Source organism: Lissotriton vulgaris, unplaced genomic scaffold (genome assembly GCF_964263255.1).
Source record: "Lissotriton vulgaris unplaced genomic scaffold, aLisVul1.2 SCAFFOLD_4726, whole genome shotgun sequence".
NCBI lineage: Eukaryota > Metazoa > Chordata > Amphibia > Caudata > Salamandridae > Lissotriton > Lissotriton vulgaris.
Genome location: NW_028247472.1, coordinates 75,377 through 101,466, shown reverse-complemented (window position 1 = coordinate 101,466; position 26,090 = coordinate 75,377). Strand labels below are relative to the sequence as shown.

Here is a 26,090-nt window from a genome sequence, read left to right as displayed (position 1 = left end):
GTTGTGGGTCCCCTAGCGAAAATATTGGAGATGGCTTTGGCGGCCAAGGAAGGGGCAAAGAAAGTTGACCCGGACATTTTGGCAGGTTGGACCCAGCGCGCTATTTGCCTCATTGGAAACGAAAACTGTGCGATCTCCTCGGAGAGACGCAAGTCCTTGCTCCTAAGAATGGACAGTAACCTGGCTGAGTTGGCCGAGGCAGAGCCAGGTCCGCTGGCGGGTGGTCACTTGTTCGGTGACCGGTTCGTCAAGTATGTTTCGAAATATGTTGGGACATTCACCCCCCTGGACAAAGCCCAGAGCGGTATCAAAAGAGCCCTTAACCAGAGTGTTTTCACGGGGCCGGGCGAGGCAGGGCCGCTCGTCAGGCCGAGGCTTCCAGCAAAGCTCCCAGCGCGGCGACTATGGTCGCGGAAGAGGAGAGTGGGACTCCACCCGTGGAGGTACCTTTTACCCGTCCCGTAGACGCTTCAACAGAGGTCGTTTCCAATCGGGAAACAACAGGGCGAATTTCAAGTCACAGCATAGAACAGGCGAGTGTACAAGATATCTTTCTACTGCCCTTGGGGGGTCGAACACAACATTGTCTTCCTCAGTGGCAGGCTCTGACTCAGGATGCTTGGGTATTGCAGACCGTTCAGGGGTTTCAGTTGGAGTTTTATACTCATCCAACACAGGCGTTTCCTCCACCGATTCTCCATTTTTCCCAACAAGATCGCAGTTTCATAGAGGAAGAAATTGCAGACTTGCTGCAGAAGCTAGCGATTGTTCAATGCCTAGGCGGGCCTCGCGGGTTCTGCAGCAACGTCTTCATTGTTCAGAAGAAAGGGGGCAACAGGTTAGTGCTCAACCTCAAGGATTTCAACCAATACCTTACTTACAACCATTTCAAGATGACAAAGCTATGCTCTCGCAACTACAATAAGTTATCACAGATAAAGTACAATGATAGATGAAAATTAATGAACAGAAGCAGATTCTTTTGTGTGTTTCTTGTCACAGCAAGATGTTGGTTTATTTTCTCCAGACTTGAGGAATGTCACAAATAGCCGACACGTGTTTCGTCGTGTACAGTTGAGTCAACACGACTCTTCAGGGCTTAAAGTTCAACTCCAAATGTATGGGTTGAAATTAGTCTGGACCTCGTGGTTGCGTTCACTATGTTAGTCAGAATCAGATTTGTGACTGGTATGGAAGTGTATATCCAATAGGGTCACGTGCAAGAAGCACTCTGAATACGGGTGCGTATCAGGCGGAAGCCGGGAGGGGATCCATCCGTTGTGCTGCTTTAAGGGAACGGGTTCGTCTCCTCTGTGGCGGTGTGCCGTGGTATGGTATCCCTCCTCTGGTAGTTCCCGGTGGTTGTCTCTCGTGTACGAACTTCGTACACGAGACGAACCCGTTCCCTTAAAGCAGCCCAACGGATGGATCCCCTCCCGGCTTCCGCCTGATACGCACCCGTATTCAGAGTGCTAACACTCGAAGACTATCACCTACCAATAAGGCGGAACTTAACGAGATAAAGTGCTTCTTGCACGTGACCCTATTGGATATACACTTCCATACCAGTCACAAATCTGATTCTGACTAACATAGTGAACGCAACCACGAGGTCCAGACTAATTTCAACCCATACATTTGCAGTTGAACTTTAAGCCCTGAAGAGTCGTGTTGACTCAACTGTACACGACGAAACACGTGTCGGCTATTTGTGACATTCCTCAAGTCTGGAGAAAATAAACCAACATCTTGCTGTGACAAGAAACACACAAAAGAATCTGCTTCTGTTCATTAATTTTCATCTATCATTGTACTTTATCTGTGATAACTTATTGTAGTTGCGAGAGCATAGCTTTGTAATTTTGCCTAGTCTTTTGACTTTTTTAGACGGTTAAGGGTGTTTTCCGCCTGCTCTTCACGCACTACACACCAACCATCTACATCACACACTGTAACTTAAAAACTGAGGCAGTGCGCCCTTGAGTTCTGAATCTCCTAAAAACCCCCTTTCAGTTCAACCATTTCAAGATGGAAGGTATCTATCTTCTTGCGGATTTGTTGCAGGAGGGAGATTGGTTGGTCCGATTGGACCTCAAAAGACGCATATCTGTCCATACCAATTTTTCCTCCACACCGCAGGTTCCTGCAGTTTCTCTGGAAAGGCCAGTGTTACGAATATTTGGCTCTTCCTTTCGGGCTCTCTTCAGCACCCTGGTGCTTCACCAAGGTGATGAAGCCAGTGGTGGCCCACCTCAGAGAGAGAGGGCTCAGACTTATAATTTACCTAAACGACATTTTGATCTTAGCTCAGAGCCAATCCACGCTCGAGCAGCATTTGGTCATGACGACGACGCTGTTTCAAAGCTTAGGTTTTGTGATAAATCAGAAGAAGTCGGCAATGGTGATAGACTTCCTGGGGTTCACAATGGACTCCCAGGCGGCACAACTGTGTCTACCTCAGGCGAAATTGTGGGACTTGAAAAGAGAAATTGTGAAGTTGTTGGTCCAGCAGACGGTTACATTGAGAGCGATTGCCAGGTTAGTGGGAATTTTGACCTCCTCGATTCAGGCGATATTCCCAGGTCCCCTTCATTACAGGGCACTTCAGCGCCTGAAGATCAAGCATCTTCAGAGAGGACTATCATACATGGACTCCATTCCACTGTCGGAAGAAGTCCGAACGGAGTTACAGTGGTGGCTCGGTCACGTAGAGGCCTGGAACGGCAGGGCGATCTTCGGATGACAGCCAGAGGTGGTGATCGAATCAGATGCCAGCAGATGGGGCTGGGGCGCTTGCTGCGGAGATATATCCACAGGAGGCAGATGGTCAACGCAAGAACTATCGCTACACATAAATTACTTAGAACTGCTCGCAGGGTCATTTGCGATTCGCACGTTATCCCCGAGGCAGACCTCTTGCTGCATCCTCCAGCGACTGGACAATGTCTCAGCAGTGAGGTATATCAACAAGTTGGGCGGCACAAGGACGTCGCTTCTTGTCCAGATGGCTAAGGACTTTTGGCACTATTGTCTCGAGAATCAGATCTCGGTGGTAGCAGAGTATATCCCAGGGCAGTCCAACCAGGTAGCGGACTGGAATTCCAGGCACCTCAGGGATTACAGTGACTGGAAGCTGCTTCCCCAAGTGTTTCAGTGGTTACAGACACTTTGGGGCCCGTTTCAGACAGACCTCTTTGCCTCCAGGCTGACCTATCAGATTCCCAGGTTCTTCAGCTGGAGGCAAGATCCGATGGCGACTGCAACCAATGCCTTTCTCCAGGATTGGTCGCAAGGGATTCAGTATGCCTTTCCCCAGTTTCTTGTTAATCCCCAGGGTAACGACACAAGTGATCAGACAGGAAGTAGTCATGGGGACACCGTGGTGGACGTCGCAAGCTTGGTTCCCCAAGTTGTTGCAGTGGAGCTGCGATCGCCCCCGGCTACTACCGGACTCGGAGTGGCTGTTGCAGGGCCTTCGTCAGGAGCAGCACCGCTTGCTGTTGGAGGGCAGGCTAACGCTGATGGCATGGAGGCTTTCAGGGAACAGTGGCAATTGCCAGGAGTTTCGAGCAAAGCTTCAGAATTCATCAAGCAGGCATGGGAACCATCTACCAGGAAGCGTTATTCATCGACCAGGAAGCGTTATTCCGCGGCCTAGAAGAACTGGGTGGATTGGTGCGTGGGAAGACAGGTGGATCCCGTGGGGGCAGAGTTACCCCACATGTTGAACTTCCTGTCGGAGAAAGCAGCTGACGGTCTGGCTTATCGGTCAGTAAATAATTTCTGTTCCGCCGTTTCTGCGGGGCATGCTCAGATAGATGGGAAACTGGTAGGTATGCATCCGGTGGTTCGCAAGTTACTGAAAGGGATTAGGGTTGCTAATCCCCCTAAACCCAAATATACGGGTCTGTGGGATGTCTCTTTAGTCATCTCTTTGTTTAACAGATGGCCTACTAATGCACTTTTGTATAGGAAACAGTTGTCAGCCAAACTTGCCATGTTGCTTTGTCTATCGTCTTGCAGGAGGTCTTCGGATGTGAGAGCACTCGACGTTACAGGTAGAGTGTTTACCCCAGAAGGGGTTTCTTTCTGTATTACAGGTCGTACTAAGACATTGTCACGACACATTGATTATAATGCATTCCCTGAAAATGAGAAACTATGTGTAGTCCAATGTTTAAAGGCATATGAGGATTGTACAAAGGCCTTGAGGCCTCAAGGTTGTTCACAATTATTGATTGCTTTGCAAAAACCGTTTAGACCAGTGGTGGCTGCCACGATTGCCAGATGGCTTCGCTTCATAATGCAAGAAGAGGGTATTCATACACAGATCTTTGGTGCTCATACAGTGAGAGGCACTATGGCGTCGAAAGCTTATAGTTTGGGATCTAATATCCAAGACATTATACGTTGTGCAGATTGGTCTTCAGAATCAACGTTTAAGACGTTTTATTATAAGCCGGTGGGTGATATTACTTCTGTGTTTTTTTAAAGAGCGTTAAACTAGCATAATCTGAAGCCTCCGGTCCTGTAATAGAATCAAAAATTTGCTAGCATTCGCGCCAAGAATTTTCAATTCTATTAAGGACACGGAGGCGAGGATTATCCCACCCGGCTTAGTTTACAGTAATAAGCTTGCCCACCCAATTATACAGTGATTACGGTGGTGTTATTTCCTTTCTTTCAGAAACAGATAAGAAGTCTGACTGATCGACGATGGACGGCAGGATGTTTGGCCTGAAACCTTGTTTCTTCCATGTTGGAGGAGTTATGATCTTATTCACGTTATTGTTGGACTTGGTTCGCCTCAAAGAAAGAGGATAATGGGAGCACGCAAGGGGTTCTTATGGACTATGGGGGCGTGCCTATACTCATGTGTACTCATGGGAAATGTAGTTTGTTTTACTGTTCTTTGTGAAAATATACATTTTCATTGGCTGCTGTGTTAATTACAGTAAAGAAAGAGAAGCATAATCCTCGCCTCCGTGTCCTTAATAGAATTGAAAATTCTTGGTGCGAATGCTAGCAAATTTTTGATTCTTCAGCTGCACGGCGGTGCTGCGTCGAAAAAACTGGTGCTGAGAGGCGATGCATTGATTTTTTCACTAGATTTATTTCCAAGGACCCAGGAAATGGATTTGGCACCACATGGCAAGTCAGGGCTCTCAGCAGAAGAGCCCAGGTACTGGTAGGTGAAGTGTTTGATGGCAGTTATACCTCTTAACAGGAGGCAAGCATGCACAAATCCTTGCAGAACCTTGGAAGCAGGATGTAGAAAGTAAAGTCCAGTCCTTTCACTCCCAGGACAAAAGCATCAAGCAGCAGGCTAGCACAACAAAGCAAAATGCAGAGTGTCAGTCCCTCCTAGAGCATCCAGCTCTTCTTTCTGGCAATATGGCATTTAGTCCAGACATTTAAGTTATGGGGCCACAGCTCTAGCACTTATACCAGTTTCTGCCTTAGAAGTAGGCAAACTTCAAAAGAAGGTCTTAATAGTGCACAAGACCTTGCCTTTCCTGACCTGGCTCCAGACACATTACGGAGGTGGTGGGGACAAGGGGGAGGGGTTGGAGACCGCTTTGTGTGAGGACAGGCACAGCCCTATTCAGGTGTCAGTGACAACTCATCCCACCACTGTAGCTCAGGAAGGCCCATCAGCCTATTGATGGCCCATCAGGATATGCAAGGCACACCTTTGTTCTCTTTGTGTAACTGTCTACAGTGAATGTACAAGAGACCAACTGTCGACCAAACCAAGATGTGGATTTCACAGACAGGCAGAGACACAGAACGGCAAAGCAACAAAATGCCCATTTTCTAAAAGTGGCATTTTCAAACATTCAATTTAACAACCAACGTCTCCATAAGATGTACTTTTAAATGAGGAGTTCAGACCCCAAACTCCAAATCTCTATCTGTTCCCAATTGGAAAATACTCTTGTAATGTGCTGTAAGGTAGCTCCAATTAAAACCTATGGGAGAAATAGGACTTGCTGTAGTGAAAAAAGAAATTAGCAATATTTCACTACCAGAAAATGCGGAGAGGAGGAGAAATTGCGGAGAGGAGAAGAAATTGAGGAGAGGAGTTGGCCTAATGGCTAGAGCGGTCGACCTCGAATCTGGGGAACTGGGTTCGAGTCTCAGCAATGACGCTGAACATCCTGTGATTCCGGGCAAATCATGTAATGCAACTGGTGCTATGTAAAGCGTTCTGATACCCGATTCTGGTCTAGTTCACTCTATATAAAACTCTGTAAAATAAAAAATAAAATGTAAAAATAAATGTCCTACTTTTAGAGACATGGGGCTACCTTGGTGCCTTACATGTAGTAATAAGCATTTACAATGCAATGGTCTCGGCATTATTAAAGGTAGCGCCATTGGCATTGCTCATGACCTTTCTTTTTATTTATTTTTTATCATAAATAAATGGCATTGTCATTTACAATGCCAATAGCTTAATCGCTCGCAAATGCATGACCTATTGCATTTACACCCACACTGAGCCACACACACCAAGCTACCCACACACACATACAGAGCCACCCACACAGAGTCATTCACATACAGCCACCTACACATGGATATTAAACGTTTGAAAGCCATGTTCCTTCTGACATGAAACACCCTCATAACTGCTGGTGACGACACACGACGAAGGGTGTAGTTAGACGGTAAGGAGTCTCAGTTGAAGACCACAAAGGCAACATTGGACACCACACAAGCAACTTTTATTTATGTTTCCTAAACCAGTGGACAGTCTTAAAATCACTGCTGAGTTTGTTTCACTGTTCGTAAGAGGAGCCAAGAGAAGCAAAATAATATTTAATTTTTAATAATGTAAAGCGTCCCTCTACTGAATAAAGGGTTGCTGTAGAGAAAGAGGTAGCAACAGAGGAGGAAGGTAGTGAGAGGAGAGTTAGGGAGGTGGAGAGGTGAGGCTGCGAATAAAGGTTAGACAAATTGAGAGATTACTTTGTGAGAGATGTGGGGTACACAGATAAGAGTGAGTGACGTGAGGAAGAGAGGAATGAGATGGAGATGGGTGGGGTGGGGAGTGAAAGAGTGGGACTAGAAGGACGGGGAGAGGTGAGGAAAAGTGAGATGAAAAGAGGCGAGTTAAAAGGAAAAGATGAGATTGAGAGAGAGAGGTGAGGCAGTGAGATGGGAAAAGTGCGGTGAGGTGCAAAGAGAACAGTGACACAGTAAGGTCATGATAGTGAGTGACAGAGGTCACGTACATAGAAGTGTACCTGCGAGAGGTGAAGGGTGCTGAAGACCTGAGGTAACCCAAGGACAGAGGTGTGAGACACAGGTCGGTGAGGCAGAGATGGGGGCTAGAGGGTGGTACAGAGAGGGGACACTTAAGGGTAGATAGAGAAGAGCTGCAATTTATTTATTGGGAGATAGAGAGATAAGGTAATACAATATCGAGAGGTAGAAAGATGAGAGAGCCAAGGTAGAGGCAGATGATGTGAAGAGTAAGTTAGTGAAGGTAGACAGAGTTAAGGAAACATTAGTAAGGGTAGGTAGAGGAAGATGGCGGAGAAAGGAGGTGTGGAAAGGGGGAGATACATATGTAGGGGGTTTGGATGAAAATGATAGAGGCGCAGAGGCAAAGGAGAGAGAGTGGTGAGGTAAAGTAAGGATAGGTAGAAAGAGCGAGAGTCAGGGGTAGAGGTACGCAGAAAGAGGTTGAGCTAAAGAGAAGGGGGAAGAACCAGAGATCACTTTATCGGTGGTGGGAGGTTGGGAGTGGGCTCTTGGAAAATAGGAGGCCTGTGCCCAGGCTTAAAAAGCCTGTGCTTACTTCTTCCGTCTACGTGGAAAGCTGAAAAATAAACGCAAAAGATCTAAAAATGTACAAAGCTGAAGCCGACGCTGAAACAAGGCCCTGTCATAAAAGGGCAAGAGAGAGTCCTGCAGACGTCCAGTGTGGCGGAAAGGGCGTCACAATGTTGGACGTTGAAAGGCGGGCCTCAATACTTTTGCAATAATAGCGTTCCTTTTAGAATGCCCGAAGTGCAGGTTTCCAACACGTCCTTAAGTCCCAAAAACACTTGATGCAGCGCGTCAGCAACTTCTTTAGTGTCAACAACACGGGATGCAGGGTTTAAGCAACTTTTGGCCAGGTTGAAGCAGACTGTGCGCTTCGTAGCGCTCTGGTGCGCTTCAAACGGGAAAAACAAAGGCCCTACCGATGCTCACGCATCTCGCGGTACGGGGCGTACTGCTTGCAACACAGGGACTCAGGAGTACGCGGCAGACAGTACAGGCGGTTCGCAGCGCACATATTCGTTCTGTCGATGCGATGCGTACAGTTCTCTGCTTTAAAAATCACAGCATACAGTTCAATGCTTTTGATCTTAGCGTACAGTTCTAATGCGCCCAGACAGAGGTACACGACGTACCGTTCGCCTGGGTCTTAGGGCACAATTCAATATTAACCTGGTGTACACAGCGTACAGAGCTAACGGGAAAATCAGTGCAGGGAGTGTACGCAGCGCACAGCTCCCAGCGTACGGTTCTTCCTGAATTAAAGAGGACGAAGCGTACCCTTCTCTTCGCGGAGCAGCAGGGGTACGATGCAGCCAGATGAAAGTACGCCGCGTGTGGGTCAGTTCGAAACTTTAGCAGTGGCACACACTCTATGAGAAGCGTACCAGATGCAGGGAAGTACGGCAGGGGTACGCGGCGCAAACTTGGATCCAGGCGGGGAAAACAAACATTGAGGACCCAGAGTCCGTGGGGCAGGCTGCTCAGCCAGCAGCGCGCGGAGAGCCCTACTGTCCACAAATCACTGCTCCACTGCACCACGCCATGAACACGACCACGTTTCTCCGAGGCGAGGCAGAAATGCCTCGGAGAAACACACTGCCATTTTGGGATTCGGGGGCGTGTTTTTTAGGTTCTTTCTATCTGTGACGTCATCCGTCACTCAAACCTAAAAAGCACGCCCCCGAATCCCAAAATGGCCGTGTGTTTCTCAGAGCCATTTCTGCCTCGCCTCGGAGAAACGTGGGCGTGTTTTTTAGGTTTGAGTGACTGATTACGTGACAGATAGAAAGAACCTAAAAAACACGCCCCCGAATCTCCAAAAGACAGGGCTTAAAGGGAGTGACGCCCCTCTCCTCCAATGGCAGGCCAGCATTTACTAGGCCAGCCAATGGAGAAAAGGGACGGGTTCAAGCCCCCTACTCTAAGAAACATAAAATCTTCGGAGCTCCGCCCACTGCTTACCCAGTGCGACGGAGTCCTCGACCTAAAAAGGAAGGTTTGGGCCTGGCAAGTGGTTGCAATGGCCAGATCGACATGGCAGTTTAAAACTGCACTCACAGACACTGCAGTGGCAAGTCTGAGATATGTTTCATGGCTACTCATGTGGGTGGCACAATCAATGCTGCAGGCCCACTAGTAGCATTTGATTTACGGGCCCTGGGCACCCCTTGCCAACCTTCCAAACTTCCAACAATTGGAGCTCGACCCTCACTCCCCCTCCCATGGTCCGATCACTTTCTCATCCCTTTTAGTTGGCAAACCATCTTAAACACTGGTCATATACCAATCCCGAGAGAATGTGACAGACTATGGTCCAGAATATCTTTTGAATGCTGGACACAGGAGTTAACACGCTCCGCTCCTTTAGCAGACCCTGACCCCGTGATAGCTGACGATAACTTCACCAGTTGGCTTACCTCCACTCTGGATATAGTCGCCCCCAAGAAAGATCTAAAGAAAAAAAGTACCACCTTTAAATCACCATGGTACTCACAAGAACTCAGGAACCTTAGAAAAATCTGCAAAACTCATGAGCGTAAATGGAGGAAAAAATGGGACCCTCTCATCAAGGAAGAATACAAATTAGCGATGAGGACATACAAAGCTGCGCGAAAAGCGGCTCAAGCTTCCTTCTTTGATAAAAAAAATCAAAGCTGCCTCCAACTCATCCCGAGAGACTTACAAAATAGTCAAAGAGCTCCTCAAAATACCCAATCCCCCCTCGAATCAGCAACCCACAGTTGCCAGATGCAACCAAGTAGCCTGTTTCTTTCAAAATAAAATCTCTAATATTTTGCATTCACTCCCACCTAAAGCTGATAACAACCCCCTGGATGCTCCACCAGCCCCCATCACCAGCCCAACTCTTGACAGCTTCAATCAGCTGTCCAATGAGGACTTTCTGAAAGCCCTCTCAGACTTGAAAAGTGGCTCCCCCAACGACCCAGCACCTATCCGCATCCTCAAACAAGTTGGACCTACCATCTCTCATTTGGCCACCAGCCTTATCAACGCCTCTCTTAGTCAAGGAGTAGTCCCCCCCAACTGGAAACACGCCATTGTCAAGGCATTACAGAAAAAACCAGGCATGAACCCCGCAGATCTGACCAACCTCCGCCCAATCTCTCTCCTACCAGGCTTAAGTAAGATTGCAGAGAAGGTGGTCAACCAGCAACTGTCAGCCTTCCTTGAAACCAATAATCTCCTTCGTCCCACACAGACAGGTTTCCGTCCAGGTCAGGGGACTGAGACAGCCCTCCTGAAAGTGGTCGAGGAGGCCAGATGCATCTTGGATTCGGGAGGATCGGTCCTACTGATCCTCCTGGATCTAAGCGCTACATTCGATACGGTGGATCATAAAACTCTGATTCAGCGCCTCTTCAATTTGGGAGTGAGGGGCACAGCACTTAGCTGGCTCTCATCGTTTCTAAAAGACAGAACATTTCAGGTCTGCGAAGGGAATATGCGATCCGATATCCTTCCCCTCCAGTGTGGGGTCCCCCAGGGCTCTTCATTGAGCCCTACACTTTTTAACACGTACATGGCCCCCCTGGAAGACGTGGTTTGCCCCTTTGGGATAAAAGCCGTCACATACGCTGACGACACCCAAATGATCGTATCTTTCTCACTGGAAGAGGACAAACTTAAAAACCTCCACGACTGTTTAGAAGGAATTCATGCTTGGATGTCAACCTCAAGGCTCAAGCTCAATGGCTCGAAAACTGAGCTCATGCTGCTGGGAAACAAAATGTCATCTCTTCCCTCTGCTATTTGGCCAGCATGCCTAGGACCCCTCCCACAACCCAAGACGGAACTCAAAAGTCTGGGTTTTTGGCTTGAACAGGACCTCTCTTTGAAAACGCAAGCCAAAAAAACAGCAGGTACGTGTGTGGGGTTACTGCGTTCCACCAGAAAGATCCTCCCATTACTCCCGGTACCCTCACAAAAAATGCTCATCCAAGGTCTAGTCTTATCAAGACTAGATTACTGCAACGCTCTCTGTTTGGCTGCCCCAGAATCTACGATCAATATTCTTCAAAGAACACAAAATGCCGCTGCAAGGATCCTCACAGGGACCTCCCGCAGAGCTTCAGCCAGACCCGCTCTTAAGGCCCTACATTGGTTGCCGATCCGCGAAAGGGTCAAATTTAAAGCCCTTTGTACCACTCATAGAGCCATGCAGAATCAAGGCCCCCCAATGCTAAAGATCATGATCTTCCCATATAGACCCAACAGGCCACTGCGCTCAGCCCAGGGTCATCTGGCCACGGTCCACAGAACCAAAAAAGCCCGAACTGGAGGACGTCGCTTCTCGGTTACAGCCGCCACCACCTGGAATGCTCTGCCATCTCATCTTCGCTCCGAGCCCAACTATTTGAAATTCCGGAAACTACTCAAGACACACCTCTTCCCGCAATAACCTTTTCTCCCTACCCCCCTGCTTCTAACCCCAGAGGTTTTGCAATCTCAGCGCTGGGACGCTCACGGGCAGCCATGCGCTATAGAAGTCCCAAATTTCATTTCATTTCATTTCTTGCGCACTTTACTACGGACTTATTAGTAAACCAATTATGCCAATCATGGATAAACAAATCACAAATAAATTTCACACAGAAAGTACATGCACTTTAGCACAGGTTAACAGTGGTAAAGGGCTCAGTCCTAAAACCAGCAAAAATGACATTCAGCACAGAGTAAAAAACAGGAGGTTAGAAGCAAAAACACAGGGGAAAAATGCACCAAAGATACCAGGTCTAACAACAGACCAGACTTAAAATGACCATTAACATGTTCGTGGAAGTGGACCTGCTGATGGGAGGTCGTCTCACATGCCTTACCTGCACGCTGCAGCTCACGCACGTTTGCAAGGGAGGCCTGTGCAGCTTCTAGTTGCTGGTTTAGCCGCTCCTCCTCTGCCCTGAGCTGGCGCTCTCGCTCTTCAAGAGATGCCAAGGTGGCCTTTGATTTGGTTTCCAGCTGTTGGAGCTGATCAACATCGGTCTGCTCACTAGAAAAAGACGAGAAACAAGGCTTTAGATTCACACCCTGCTACTTACAGGTTTAAGTCACTATTGGACTGAAAACAGCGTCTTGTTTAGTCACTGTGCAAACAGGGCCTCCGCAAGTTAAATATACATCAATGTACATAAATCCCACATAAATCAAATCAAATCGTATCAAGGTATTGTGATTGCCAAGTTATTTGGTTGGGAGAAATAGTGGGATTTCGCCACTCCCATTTTATGCATGAATTTCACGTTGGGATGCTAGGAGTGATTCCGATATGCATAAAGTATTGATAGGGGCACTAGTGTAGCAAATATGAATTTGTACAACAAATTTTAAATTGCACAATTGGAAACTGGGTTTATTAGCGAAGTGCTGGTCCATTTAAATAAATCCCACCGGGTGCAGTGCAGTGACCCAAATGCATACGATGAGAGTGTGAATATGACCTTTGATGTCAAAAGAACTACCATTTTCAATTGTATTGTATTGTATTGTAACTGTATTTTTGTGAGACTCTGGGAGACATAAAACGAGAGCAAGTAAGATTCGGAAAAACGATAGCTCGCCAGAGAATACATTTGCCAACAAGGGATGTAAGCGAGGTATCGAGGAAAGACAATGGCATTATTTGTAGCCACAAATGACTTCACAAGTGACAAAACATACATTCACTTCATTTAAATGAGCTTTACCTATTCATCAACAAAAGCACAATAATGCATTATTTTGCCCATTACCATTATATACTGAATATGGCATGGCGGAAAGGCAGCCAGTCTCGTACTTTGTAATACTTGGTAGTGTGCCACTGTGCTCAGTGGTTTGTGTGTGTGCTCTTTCAATCTATATGTGTGCCGGGGCTCTTCCAAACCCTGTGTGTCTGCTCTTCCAAGCTCTGTGCCGGTGTGTGCTCTTTCAAGCTCTGTGCCTGTGTGTGCCCTCCAAGCTCTGTGCCCTTCAAGCTCTGTGTCTGTGTGTGCTATTCCAAGCTCTGTGCCTGTGTGTGCTCTTCCAAGCTCTGTGCCAGTGTGTGCTCTTCCAAGCTCTGTGCCAGTGTGTGCTCTTCCAAGCTCTGTGCCAGTGTGTGCTCTTCCAAGCTCTTTGCCTGTGTGTGCTCTTCCAAGCTCTTTGCCTGTGTGTGCTCTTCCAAGCTCTTTGCCTGTGTGTGCTCTTCCAAGCTCTTTGCCTGTGTGTGCTCTTCCAAGCTCTTTGCCTGTGTGTGCTCTTCCAAGCTCTGTGCCTGTGTGTGCCCTTCCAAGCTCTGTGCCTGTGTGTGCCCTTCCAAGCTCTGTGCCTGTGTGTGCCCTTCCAAGCTCTGTGCCTGTGTGTGCCCTTCCAAGCTCTGTGCCTGTGTGTGCCCTTCCAAGCTCTGTGCCTGTGTGTGCCTTTCCAAGCTCTGTGCCCGTGTGTGCCCTTCCAAGCTCTGTGCCTGCTCTTTCAAGCTCTGTGCCTGTGTGTGCTCTTCCAAGCTCTTTGCCTGTGTGTGCTCTTCCAAGCTCTTTGCCTGTGTGTGCTCTTCCAAGCTCTGTGCCTGTGTGTGCCCTTCCAAGCTCTGTGCCTGTGTGTGCCCTTCCAAGCTCTGTGCCTGTGTGTGCCCTTCCAAGCTCTGTGCCTGTGTGTGCTCTTTCAAGCTCTGTGCCTGTGTGTGCCCTTCCAAGCTCTGTGCCTGTGTGTGCTCTTTCAAGCTCGGTGCCTGTGTGTGCTTTTCCAAGCTCTGTGCCCGTGTGTGCTCTTCCAAGCTCTGTGCCTGTGTGTGCTCTTCCAAGCTATGTGCCTGTGTCTGCCCTCCAGGCTCTGTGCCAGAGTGTGCCCTCCAGGCTCTGTGCCAGTGTGTGCCCTCCAGGCTCTGTGCCAGTGTGTGCTCTTCCAAGCTCTTTGCCTGTGTGTGCTCTTCCAAGCTCTTTGCCTGTGTGTGCTCTTCCAAGCTCTTTGCCTGTGTGTGCTCTTCCAAGCTCTTTGCCTGTGTGTGCTCTTCCAAGCTCTTTGCCTGTGTGTGCTCCTCCAAGCTCTTTGCCTGTGTGTGCTCTTCCAAGCTCTTTGCCTGTGTGTGCCCTTCCAAGCTCTGTGCCTGTGTGTGCCCTTCCAAGCTCTGTGCCTGTGTGTGCTCTTTCAAGATCTGTGCCTGTGTGTGCTTTTCCAAGCTCTGTGCCTGTGTGTGCTCTTCCAAGCTCTGTGCCTGTGTGTGCTCTTCCAAGCTAAGTGCCTGTGTGTGCTCTTCCAAGCTATGTGCCTGTGTCTGCCCTCCAGGCTCTGTGCCAGTGTGTGCCCTCCAGGCTCTGTGCCAGTGTGTGCCCTCCAGGCTCTGTGCCAGTGTGTGCTCTTCCAAGCTCTTTGCCTGTGTGTGCTCTTCCAAGCTCTTTGCCTGGGTGTGCTCTTCCAAGCTCTGTGCCTGTGTGTGCTCTTCCAAGCTCTGTGCCTGTGTGTGCTCTTCCAAGCTCTGTGCCTGTGTGTGCTCTTCGAAGCTCTGTGCCTGTGTGTGCTCTTCGAAGCTCTGTGCCTGTGTGTGCTCTTCCAAGCTCTGTGCCTGTGTGTGCCCTTCCAAGCTCTGTGCCTGCTCTTTCAAGCTCTGTGCCTGTGTGTGCCCTTCCAAGCTCTGTGCCTGTGTGTGCCCTTCCAAGCTCTGTGCCTGTGTGTGCCCTTCCAAGCTCTGTGCCTGTGTGTGCTCTTCCAAGCTCTGTGCCTGTGTGTGCTCTTCCAAGCTCTGTGCCTGTGTGTGCCCTTCCAAGCTCTGTGCCTGCTCTTTCAAGCTCTGTGCCTGTGTGTGCCCTTCCAAGCTCTGTGCCTGTGTGTGCCCTTCCCAGCTCTGTGCCTGTGTGTGCCCTTCCAAGCTCTGTGCCTGTGTGTGCTCTTCCAAGCTCTGTGCCTGTGTGTGCCCTTCCAAGCTCTGTGCCTGTGTGTGCTCTTCCAAGCTCTGTGCCTGTGTGTGCCCTTCCAAGCTCTGTGCCTGTGTGTGCTCTTCCAAGCTCTGTGCCTGTGTGTGCTCTTCCAAGCTCTGTGCCTGTGTGTGCTCTTCCAAGCTCTGTGCCTGTGTGTGCCCTTCCAAGCTCTGTGCCTGTGTGTGCTCTTCCAAGATCTGTGCCTGTGTGTGCTCTTCCAAGCTCTGTGCCTGTGTGTGCCCTTCCAAGCTCTGTGCCTGCTCTTTCAAGCTCTGTGCCTGTGTGTGCCCTTCCAAGCTCTGTGCCTGTGTGTGCCCTTCCAAGCTCTGTGCCTGTGTGTGCCCTTCCAAGCTCTGTGCCTGTGTGTGCTCTTCCAAGCTCTGTGCCTGTGTGTGCTCTTCCAAGCTCTGTGCCTGTGTGTGCCCTTCCAAGCTCTGTGCCTGCTCTTTCAAGCTCTGTGCCTGTGTGTGCCCTTCCAAGCTCTGTGCCTGTGTGTGCCCTTCCCAGCTCTGTGCCTGTGTGTGCCCTTCCAAGCTCTGTGCCTGTGTGTGCTCTTCCAAGCTCTGTGCCTGTGTGTGCCCTTCCAAGCTCTGTGCCTGTGTGTGCTCTTCCAAGCTCTGTGCCTGTGTGTGCCCTTCCAAGCTCTGTGCCTGTGTGTGCCCTTCCCAGCTCTGTGCCTGTGTGTGCCCTTCCAAGCTCTGTGCCTGTGTGTGCTCTTCCAAGCTCTGTGCCTGTGTGTGCTCTTCCAAGCTCTGTGCCTGTGTGTGCCCTTCCCAGCTCTGTGCCTGTGTGTGCTCTTCCAAGCTCTGTGCCTGTGTGTGCTCTTCCAAGCTCTGTGCCTGTGTGTGCTCTTCCAAGCTCTGTGCCTGTGTGTGCTCTTCCAAGCTCTGTGCCTGTGTGTGCTTTTCCAGGCTCTGTGTGTGCTCCTCCAGGCTCTGTATGTATTCTCCTTCCAAGCTATTTGTGCGTCTGAGCTCTTCCAAACTCCGTGCTCTGCGAGTTTGCTCTTTTTAACTATGGGTATTTAAACAGTTTCTTGCTGCCTGTGTGACTCATAGTGTTTGCTGAACTCCCTATAGACAACTGATTTAGATAGCCTGCATGGCTACAGACAATTCAGAAAATTAGCTACGAGTAAAAAGGAGAAACCAGGCCAGTTTAACCATATGGAGAAAAAACCAATATGCAAATACAATTAAAAAAAATCAAAACAATGCCTGATCGCACCACAACTGTTTTACTACAACAAGAGTGCCTCCATGTACGCCATTCAGAGGACAACTGCAGTCTATAAACGAAATCATCAACATTAAACTTAATTATTACACTTTGCGAGGTAGTTCGACGTGTTTATGGTGCAGGAAATTCCTGCATCGTCCATTTCTAACCAGAATATAGGGCATGTGACTGCAGGGCGTGCAATGTCGGAGGAACCTCAGTGAATTCTCCATAAGGAGAAAACAAAAACATCTTTCTGTCAGTCAGTCAGTCAGTCAAAATACACTTTATTCGATTTTTGTTAAAATCATAAAAGGCAAGACATACATATATTTAAAAAAGACATTTTAGAAATACCCACAGTTCATTTTGTTTTTACATAGTGTCCATAAAAGAGTCACTTAATTAGTCACCATGATACATACAAAAAAGTAGCAGTTAATGTATTAATTTTTAGTTTAAAACAGTACAGTTCTAGGGATTCTTTTATTTCTACCTCTGTGCGCGGCTGTTAAAAAACTCGCTACACAAAAAGTGACATGTGCATCCGGTAACCTTTGGAGATAAAGCAAGGCAGGTCTCACTTGTATAAAGCCCAGTGTTTTCAGGAGGGGAATTAGATATTTTCTCCTCTCAGAATCGTAAAATGCACAGAAAAACAGGAAATGAAGAGTGTCCTGATTAGAGAACTGGTCACACTCACAGGGTGGTGCATGTTCCGGTTTACCCCACGTAGGAAAGGTACCTAGTAAATAGTGGATTAAATTCATTCTGAATCTGGTTAGCAAAAATCTGTGCAAGGGTTTAGAGACATATTGCAGGTAAGGTTCCATCGAGGGGGAAGAGGACAAAACCAGATGTGCTCTTACTAACGGTTTGTTAACTTCAGACTCCTCTCTCTCTAAGCGTGTCCTCCCCTGGAATTCCTTCTTGATCCATGCAATGTCCGCTTTCCTGATTATTGATGGTGTTGTGTATAAGTCAGGTCTTCCGAGGGCAGTGAATGATGACTTTATATATCTCAGCCAGGCTATTTTCATTGCCCCCTCCCTTGCAGTCACGTCTTTAAGAATTGTGTGATTTAAAGATAACTCAGTATTTATCCAGGTATTGGCCCAAAAAAGTAAAGGGGCCATTTTCAATCCATCTATAATATAGGGTAGGCCAACTTCCTCATGTATGGAGTAGGTAGGTGTGGAGTTTGGGACCGACAAAATTCGTCTAATAAGTTTATTCTCTACTATCTGCATACTATCCAGATTAGTATAACCCCACAGTGCTGCACCATATGAGGCTATTGAAATGCATTTACTTTTGTAAACTTTTAACACAGCATCCATTGGTTTAGCCCCTAGTCTTTTAGTAAAATCCAACAGGGCTGCTGTGGACCGGGCTAAAGAAATATGTTTGGCCTTGATTTGCGGGACCCAGGAGCCCTTCTCATCAAACAGGACCCCTAAGTAAGGAAAAACCGGGACCCTGGAGAGAGCCTCGCCATTGCAAAAAAAGGTTTTTGTATGTAATTTATTTTTTTGTGGACCCACAATCATTGTGTGCGATTTAGTCACATTGATTTTTAGATCCAATTTGGCCATAAAGGAGACAAAGAGTTCCAAAAGGGTCTGTAGCCCAATGCCCGTGCGGGCGATGAGAACAGCATCGTCCGCATATAAAAGAGCCGGAATCTGCTTCCCACCTACCCGCGGGACATCAGCGTTGCCTGCTAGCAGTGACTTCCCTAGATCATTAATGTAAATGGTGAATAAAAGTGGGGCTAGGATACAGCCTTGGCGGACACCTTTATTTGACCTAAAACTGTCAGAGCATCGCCCATCCCTGGTCACCCGGACCTTCGCAGTAAGGCCTTGGTGCAAGCTTGCTATGAGGGACACCAAGGGATCCTCAATACCAAGCTCGCGCAGTATAGCCCAGAGCTTGGCCCTATTAACCAAGTCGAAGGCCGAGGAGAGGTCCATAAAGGCCAAATATAGTGAACCCTCCCCGGCCACCGTGTACTTCGATATTAGGAGGTGTAAATTTGAGCATTGCTCTAAGGTTCCCCGCTTTTCCCTGAAGCCATATTGAATCTCTGCGAGATCCCCACAGATCTCCAGGCTTGTTCTCAACTTTGTCAGTAGTACTCTGCCCAGGATCTTAAAGGCAGAGTCTATCAAAGAAATTGGGCGGTAGCATCCCGGGTTCTCCCTGTCTCCTTTTTTAAAAATTGGTACTATGACAGATGTGTTCCAGGTTTCTGGAAAACATCCATCATTTGTTGCCTTGAAGACATTTGTAAGGACTTTAGACCAGGTGGTCGGGGCATATATGAAGAAGTCTACCGGGACTCCGTCCGGGCCCGGAGCCTTATTTTTCGTGGAGTCCATTATGGCTTTATATACCTCCTCCTCATTAAATTCTACTGCCACTAGGCCCCTGGTCGGTCCTGTCTCATTTCCATTCACAGGGTCATTGCCGCCATATATATTTTTAAAATGATCAACCCATTTCTCGTCACTGATAATGCAGTCGGAGATTGTGTTGATCTCCCCAGAGAAAAATTGGTTGTTTATGATGTCCCAGAATCTTTTACTATTCCGTAGTATGTCCACGTCAAGCAAATCATTCCAAGCATTCTTTTTAATTGTATTTTTTCTATTTTTGACAACCAGTTTATACTCTCGTCTTAATTTAGAGATTAAAGTTTTATCCCTCGGCTTTATTTTAAGGGCATTTTTCAGTTCTTTATGGGCTTTAGAGCAATTTCTATCAAACCATTTAAATGGCTTGGGTGGCAAATTGGAATTGGGAACAGTAAGTTCTTCAGCCGTTTTTGAGCAAATTAAGTTAAAAGCTGAAACAATCTCTTCATTAGAGGCATTTTGGTCTAAACAAATACGCATGGGTTCCTCTATCTTTGGGCACAGGGAAACCATAAAGGTTTCCTGGACCACCTTACCCCACTTGAGCCGTCTGCCCTGGTCACTGGGCACCGTCGATGTGCAAGCCCTGGGAAGACCCAGGTGTTTGCTCCATAAGTCACTCCAATGAACCTGTACAGAGACTGGGTTGTGATCACTATGTGGAGAGGCAGTTGCCTCGTATAACCCCATCTTAGAGGTTAAGCCCTGAGAAACGAAAATGAAATCTATCACAGACCCACTTTCAGACCCTTTGTAAGTGGGCGGGGATTCGTCACTACCAGTACTAAGGGGTTCAGACATGTTAAGGCTAGCAAGGAGAAATTCCAGCGCCTCCCCCGCTTTGGTGTGAGCAAAGTGCAGATTGCCATTTTCTGTTTGACCATCCAGGTTGCCTAAATTGCATTTTAAAACACATTTTTGGATGTTAAAATCACCTAAAATTAAGAAATCGAAATTAGTGCAAGATTTGTGACTATAATCAATAAAAACATTTTCCAAATGATCCACATGGGCTGTGTCTGTTTGTCTAGCCCAAGAATTATAAAAATTTAAGACCACTAAGACCCGCCCTGGTGAGATAGTCCATTCTACCATTAAGATATTTGGGGAGCCTGACTCTAGTTGTTTAAACGTCCCTGCCAATTTAAGCGAGAAGAGGAGAACTAGTCCACCCTTAGCTCTTCCTGCACTACTAGGAGTTGCTGGAATAGTAAAACTTGTAAACCCATCCAGCCAGAAAGTTGGTGCGGTGTCCCATGTTTCTTGTAGGGCAATTACGTGGTTGCTGTCTATGAAGTCTATCCATGTGGGATCTAGTCTTTTGGCTCTAGTCCCTGCCACGTTCCAGGTAAGAAACCGACATGGAGTCGGTTCCACCTCCCCCAAAGGAGCTACAGGCGTTGTCTGAGTGTGTGTTAGTTGTTCACTAACTACAGACATAGGATCCTCCGCCCTACCTAATTGGGTTTGCAGGGCCAGGTGTCTTTGCACCACTGATGTTTCTGCTTGGGCGCCCTCTTCTGCGGTTTCCTTACAGGCCTTATCTATTTGTCAATCCACCCCCTCTAAACCATTTAAACAGTTAAACCGATTATAAGTTGGGAGTAATGGTGCCGTCTTTCTGTCACCTGGCTGAGAGCGGTCTTACTATTGGACAGATTTGTTCTTTATGTTCACGTTTCAATGTGGACTGAATACCCTGCTGTGGAACTCGAATCTGCACTGAGGCTTATTGAAATGTAATCTAAAACTCTGGGAGGTATTTTCTTTTAATCAACGAATTGTTTAAGAACTACTCATTATACTCCTATTGAATGTGTGTTGCACAACATATGCATATGAAATATATCCTATAAATGTACAGAATGAGAAGAATTTGGGATTGTTTATCCATTAATGACGTTTATCTGTACAGGAATAGGATATCTATACAGCACAACATTTGTCTGAGATTGTGTGTTTTATTTTAATATGACTGTATGTTACTTTATGACTTACAGCCCTGAAAACGCTCCTGATTTAATGGAACAGAACACCGCGACAAAAGCAAAGTTGTGGATTTATTAATAAATCTAAATAAACATCAAAAATAATTTTGTGAAAAGATTCCAATGTGGTGGCTGAATGGTGCACTTTGTTACACTAATTGAAACAGAACTCAAGTCCACAATACCAAGAAACAGGACCTTGATATGGACACCGGTCTGTGTGGCCTTGAACAGTACAATACAGCTACATTTAGACTTACAATCTAGAGCATGGGCCAGTGAAGCGAGCGCAGTGCCACGAATCCCAGCTAGCCTCTTTCAGTGAGCAGAGACCATACCTGTGGGTGATCTGGGACGCACTGTTTGCGTGTTCTAGCATCTGCGACACCTTCTCAATGTCCTTCTGGGTCCTGGATTCCTCGACCAAGGCAGACTCCAGATCCACAACCTCACTGCTTCGCGATAGGTAGAGGTTTCTTTCAGAGGTGCTGTAAAGATCAGGACATCAAGTCAGCTTCGTGCTTTACTTTGTGCATTTGATCTAGACGGTCATGGATGGTTTCCCACCATACTGTGAGAGAAAAACTTCCTAGCCAATTATATCAATACAATCAAAAATTAAAAGTATAAAACAGGGAAAATTAGACAAAGAAATCATGTACAAAAATATGGTATATTTAATTATCAAAATACAAAAACAACATTGATTATGCATTCTTCATTTGAATTTACTCATTTCATTGCTATTTAATACAATATACACAAATGTGTGAAGGTGGCAGTCTTTATCATTAATATCTATCGATATGATCGAATGCATAATCAATGTTGTTTTTAAATTGTATGTTTTTATTTTGATAATTAATATACCATATTTTTCTACATGATTTCTTTGTCTAATTTTCCCTGTTTGATACTTTTAATTTTTGATTGTATTGATATAATTGCCTAGGAAGTTTTTCTCTCACAATATTTTACCTAGTCCTAGGAATTGAGATATATTCACTTCTCAGGGGGTCCTTGTTTATTGCAACTGGTTTCCCACCATACTACATCGTTACCTCTACATCATGGGACTTCATATCATCAAAGGTAACTTAAAAAATAGCATAAAACAATAAGTAAGGTTAACTCAATTTAATATTTAAAAACGAAGGTGTCAGGGCATTGTCCTTTTTATCATGCGAACAGTGCTGTATTCTGTTTTCTCTTAGTTCCTGCTACTCAGCCTGTGTGAGTGTGATGCAATGGAATGTCCATGAGTGCATGGTTTGAAGGAGTGGTCAGTTGGAATGAGTGGGGCTGAGAAGCAGGATGCTCCCGGTGAGGCAATACTTACCATCTTACTTGTAACTGAATAAACCTACTTATACAATCTACACTATTGGACTGATTACCTACAAGGGCATTGTCTTGTTTACAAAACTGGTGACAATTGAAAAAAAGAACCATGTGCGAAAAGCTAAGAAACTGCACAAGAACCTAAGAGAAACAAGCTGGGGTCTGAAGAGAAGCCTCCGCATGCCCTAGATGCCCCACCTTTGTCTATTACAGCAGACAGTCTACAGAAATGGAGTTTGAAATGAGGGCTTGAAGACAGAATACCTGCAGAATTGAAGTTTTGGGCGTCTCTCTTTAATGGCTGAAAGTCAGAGATGCCTGCATTCAGCTGCTGTATATAAATAGTACAGCAAGCTGGAAAAAACTCGACCTGTGAGTGGCTTTAGGTGCTGTGACTTGGTTGGCAATGCAACAGCAAGTGAATGTTTTCGGCAAGAGATGATCGCGTAAGAAGACTAATGGGGCCAGTGTACGGTCTGATTAAATCACTGTTGTCAGGAACTAACCCGCTTCTATTGTGGGCGGTGAGTAATTGGCAGCGTGGGCTATGTGGCAGTGCAACTGAGGAGAGAAGCCAGTGACTTGGGCAGTGCTGATATGTGTATGCAGGAATTCATCTACTGTGAGCCCCTTGTGCAAGAGACATTGGTGTATCTTTGAAATTTGAAGGACACGCTTGTGAGTTCTTCAACTGCAACAATCCGGCTGCAAGATCCTGCTGAGACAGTATGCGGCTGCTGTGAGGTGTATGTAGCCATTCTGAAAGTAGCACAGTAGGCACAACCTGATTGTGATGTCAATGTGTTCCTCTAATGGCAGCTCATTGGTTACGAAGGCCGCAAGACGTTCCTGCTGTAGTGACAAACGCGTATCTCAGCAACGCTGATGCGACCTAAGGTGCTGGTAAGCCAGAATGTGTGAAAGTTTTTCGGAAGCAGAGTACGACGTGGATGTTTTGAGGGATCGTCAGCAAAAGAAGGAAACATCTCAAGCGCTGATGTTCACAGCACTATTTGAGACGGGCAAGTTTGGTCTGGAGTTTGTCTGCGCACCTACTTATCTCGGAGCAGGTGTATTTGCTGCTCGCAAGCCTGCTACATAATTTTTAATATTTTGGATGGTTAGTTCATGTCGTTGATCAGAATTAATACTATATTCTAAGTCGATGGTGAAGTCATCCCGGAGCTATTTTGGCACTGGGCTCTATTGAGAGTTCACTCACCTTATATTTGGACAGATTTTAGAAACTACTGTCACATACCAAACTAAGTATTTTACAACGCTATGCTGATTCTGATGCATATTGTCTTGAAGGTTTTGTTGTATACATTGGTTTCCATGCTTAATGGAGGAGTATCGCATGTGAGTTTGTATTTTGGTGACTGTTGCACTTCTGTTAGGTGCATGATCTTATGCGGTATGGGGTGTGCATGATGTCTTGTGTTGCACGGTGTAGTTGCCCGTTTGTGAGATTGTGTTTGTGTTAAGTCTTATGTTAGGGCCGTCTGTGGCGTGTGAGTTGGAAAATAATCTTTGTATAATTCCTGTACATGGGAATTGGTGTGGTTGGATGATACCCAGATCGAAGATGTTCTTTGGGTTTGGATGATACCAAGATCGAAGGTTTCCTTTGAGTTTGGATGATAGCCAGATCGAAGATTTCCTTTGGGTTTGTATGATAGCCACATCAATGATTTCCTTTCGGTGTGGACAATACCCAGATCAAAGATGTTCTTTGGGTTTGGATGATACCAACATCCAAGATTTGCTTAGGGTTTGGATGACACCCAGGTCGAAGATTTCCTTTGGGTTTGGATGACACCCAGGTGGAAGATTTCCTTTGGGTTTGGATGACACCCACATCCAAGATTTCCTTTGGGTGTGGATGATACCCATATCGAAGGTTTCTTTTGGGTGCGGATGATACCCAGATCAAAGATTTCCTTTGGGTTTGGATGACACCCAGATCAAAGATTTCCTTTGGGTTTGGATGATACCCACATCCAAGATTTCCTTAGGGACTGGATGACACCCATATCGAAGATTTCCTTTGGGTGCGGATGATACCCAGATCAAAGATTTCCTTTGGGTTTGGATAATACCCACATCCAAGATTTCCTTAGGGACTGGATGACACCCAGGTCGAAGATTTCCTTTGGGTTTGGATGACACCCAGGTCGAAGATTTCCTTTGGGTTTGGAGGATACCCAGATCGAATGTGTCCTTTTGGTATGAATGTTTAGGATTGGTAGTCATCCATAAATTGCAGTAGTGGGAATGAGTGGGTTCCTTTGTCCTGCAAGGTGTGCAGTAGTTGTCATTACCGTCTGTATGAATGTGGTGTAATAGAATGTTCATGTGTGTATGGTTTGTATGACTGGTCAGTTGGAATGAGTGGGGCTGAGCAGCAGGATGCTACTCCAGGTGAGGCAATACTTGCCATCTTACTTGTGACTGAATAAACCTACTTATACAATCTACACTACTGAACTGATTACCTCGGCCTGATCTCGTTTACAAAAAAACAGTACACCACAAATGGCCTTCTAGTCTCTTTAGAGAGACTGCAGCCCCTTGCCCTTCTTTCTGAATTGCCTAGGAGGTGAATAAAAGTATTGCACATGCATGCATGACGCCTCGCACCAGTACAAAAGTGCAATGCACTAAACATAGAGGTCACTACTATGGCTGTGGCCAGCATGTAGATTAATCCAATAGTGGATAACCCCAGTAGATACTTAATGCATTTAACAGGGTGCATGACTGAATAAGTTTGGATAGCATTCTGTACGGTTTACCAATTTAGGATTCTCTTCCATTAGCTGAAGTCCAAAGGGCGGTGTTTGAATACACTCTAAATGCAGGTTAAAAGGTAAAACTGCACATTGGCCTGGAAAGGGCTTTTCGTAGCTTCACCCCTACTAGCGTCCCAAATTTAGATTCAGACCCTCAATTCCCAATATCTATGAAAAGGAACAAGAATGGGCACCATCTAACCCACCAACCAAAGGATATGCCAGCTACAATTCAACCTTGCTTTAATACAACACAAGAAACCAAGTCTACAAGCATTTAAGTCCAACACTTCTATCCAGCTAACTCTTTTGGAGGGTTTACTCCTGAACAGAGGATTTGAAAAGAAAGCGGACTATCAGTACCGATAACCTGATTGTGGAGAAGCCTACCCATCTCCAAGCTTTCCCAAAAACCTGATTCACTGGTGCCTCTGCTCCTTACCTCATGGACCTCCTCCCAGACAACCACAGCTTCATAACAACAAATAGGGAAAACAGCAGAAGTGAGGTACCGTTCCTCTAAATATTGATTACTTGTATGGAAATACACAGCCCAGATTGTGATTGCTTTAAATATATGTTAATTAAAAGCTTCATTCACCAATCCCTCGCCAATCTTCAAATCTCCTGTGCTAAATCTCAGCCCAGGAGCTCCCACTGCACTGGAGTATTGTTGGACCACCAGGAACAGAATGTGAACAAACACAATAAAGAGGCCATGAGCTTCTGTAGAAATCCTACTCACCGTTTCCAAGAAAAGGATTTCCATAGGAATCCTTAAAAGATTAGGAACATTGACCCACTGCTCCAATTTTTACTCCTCAGTGCTAGACTTACCTCTTTTCTACATCAGCCTTCAGTTTCTGAACTTCCTCTTTCACAACCTCAAGGTTCTCCTTTTCTGCAGTTACGTTCTCTGACAAAACCTCCACCAAGTTCTGAAAATCGAAACAGTGGCTCACATGAAATGAACTTGGCATGCTTTCACATCATGCAGGATATGACTATCAATCAACAGCTACAGGTCAACTAGTACAGAATCCGAGTTTCAGTTATGCGGACCAGATTGCATCTATTCTTGGCTCAGAACCAGGTACCAGCCCATGGGCCAGCGGGGTATAAGAGATGCGGCTCCATCTCGTGTCAGCAAGGCAACATCAAGAT

At 46.4% G+C, this 26,090-nt stretch overlaps 1 protein-coding gene across 5 annotated transcripts in view; it reads right to left on the bottom strand.

Annotated features, from left to right (window-relative positions):
- Nucleotides 1-26,090, bottom strand: part of LOC147665170 (uncharacterized) — a 76,533-nt gene that overhangs the window by 6,393 nt on the left and 44,050 nt on the right. For all 5 annotated transcript variants that reach the window (XM_086949707.1, XM_086949706.1, XM_086949705.1 and 2 more), the window contains 3 exons: nucleotides 25,764-25,864; nucleotides 21,129-21,278; nucleotides 12,117-12,286 (listed from right to left, as the gene is read on the bottom strand). In XM_086949707.1, coding sequence (XP_086805833.1) covers nucleotides 12,117-12,286; nucleotides 21,129-21,278; nucleotides 25,764-25,864 — 421 coding nt within the window. The remainder of the gene's footprint in view (nucleotides 1-12,116; nucleotides 12,287-21,128; nucleotides 21,279-25,763; nucleotides 25,865-26,090) is intronic.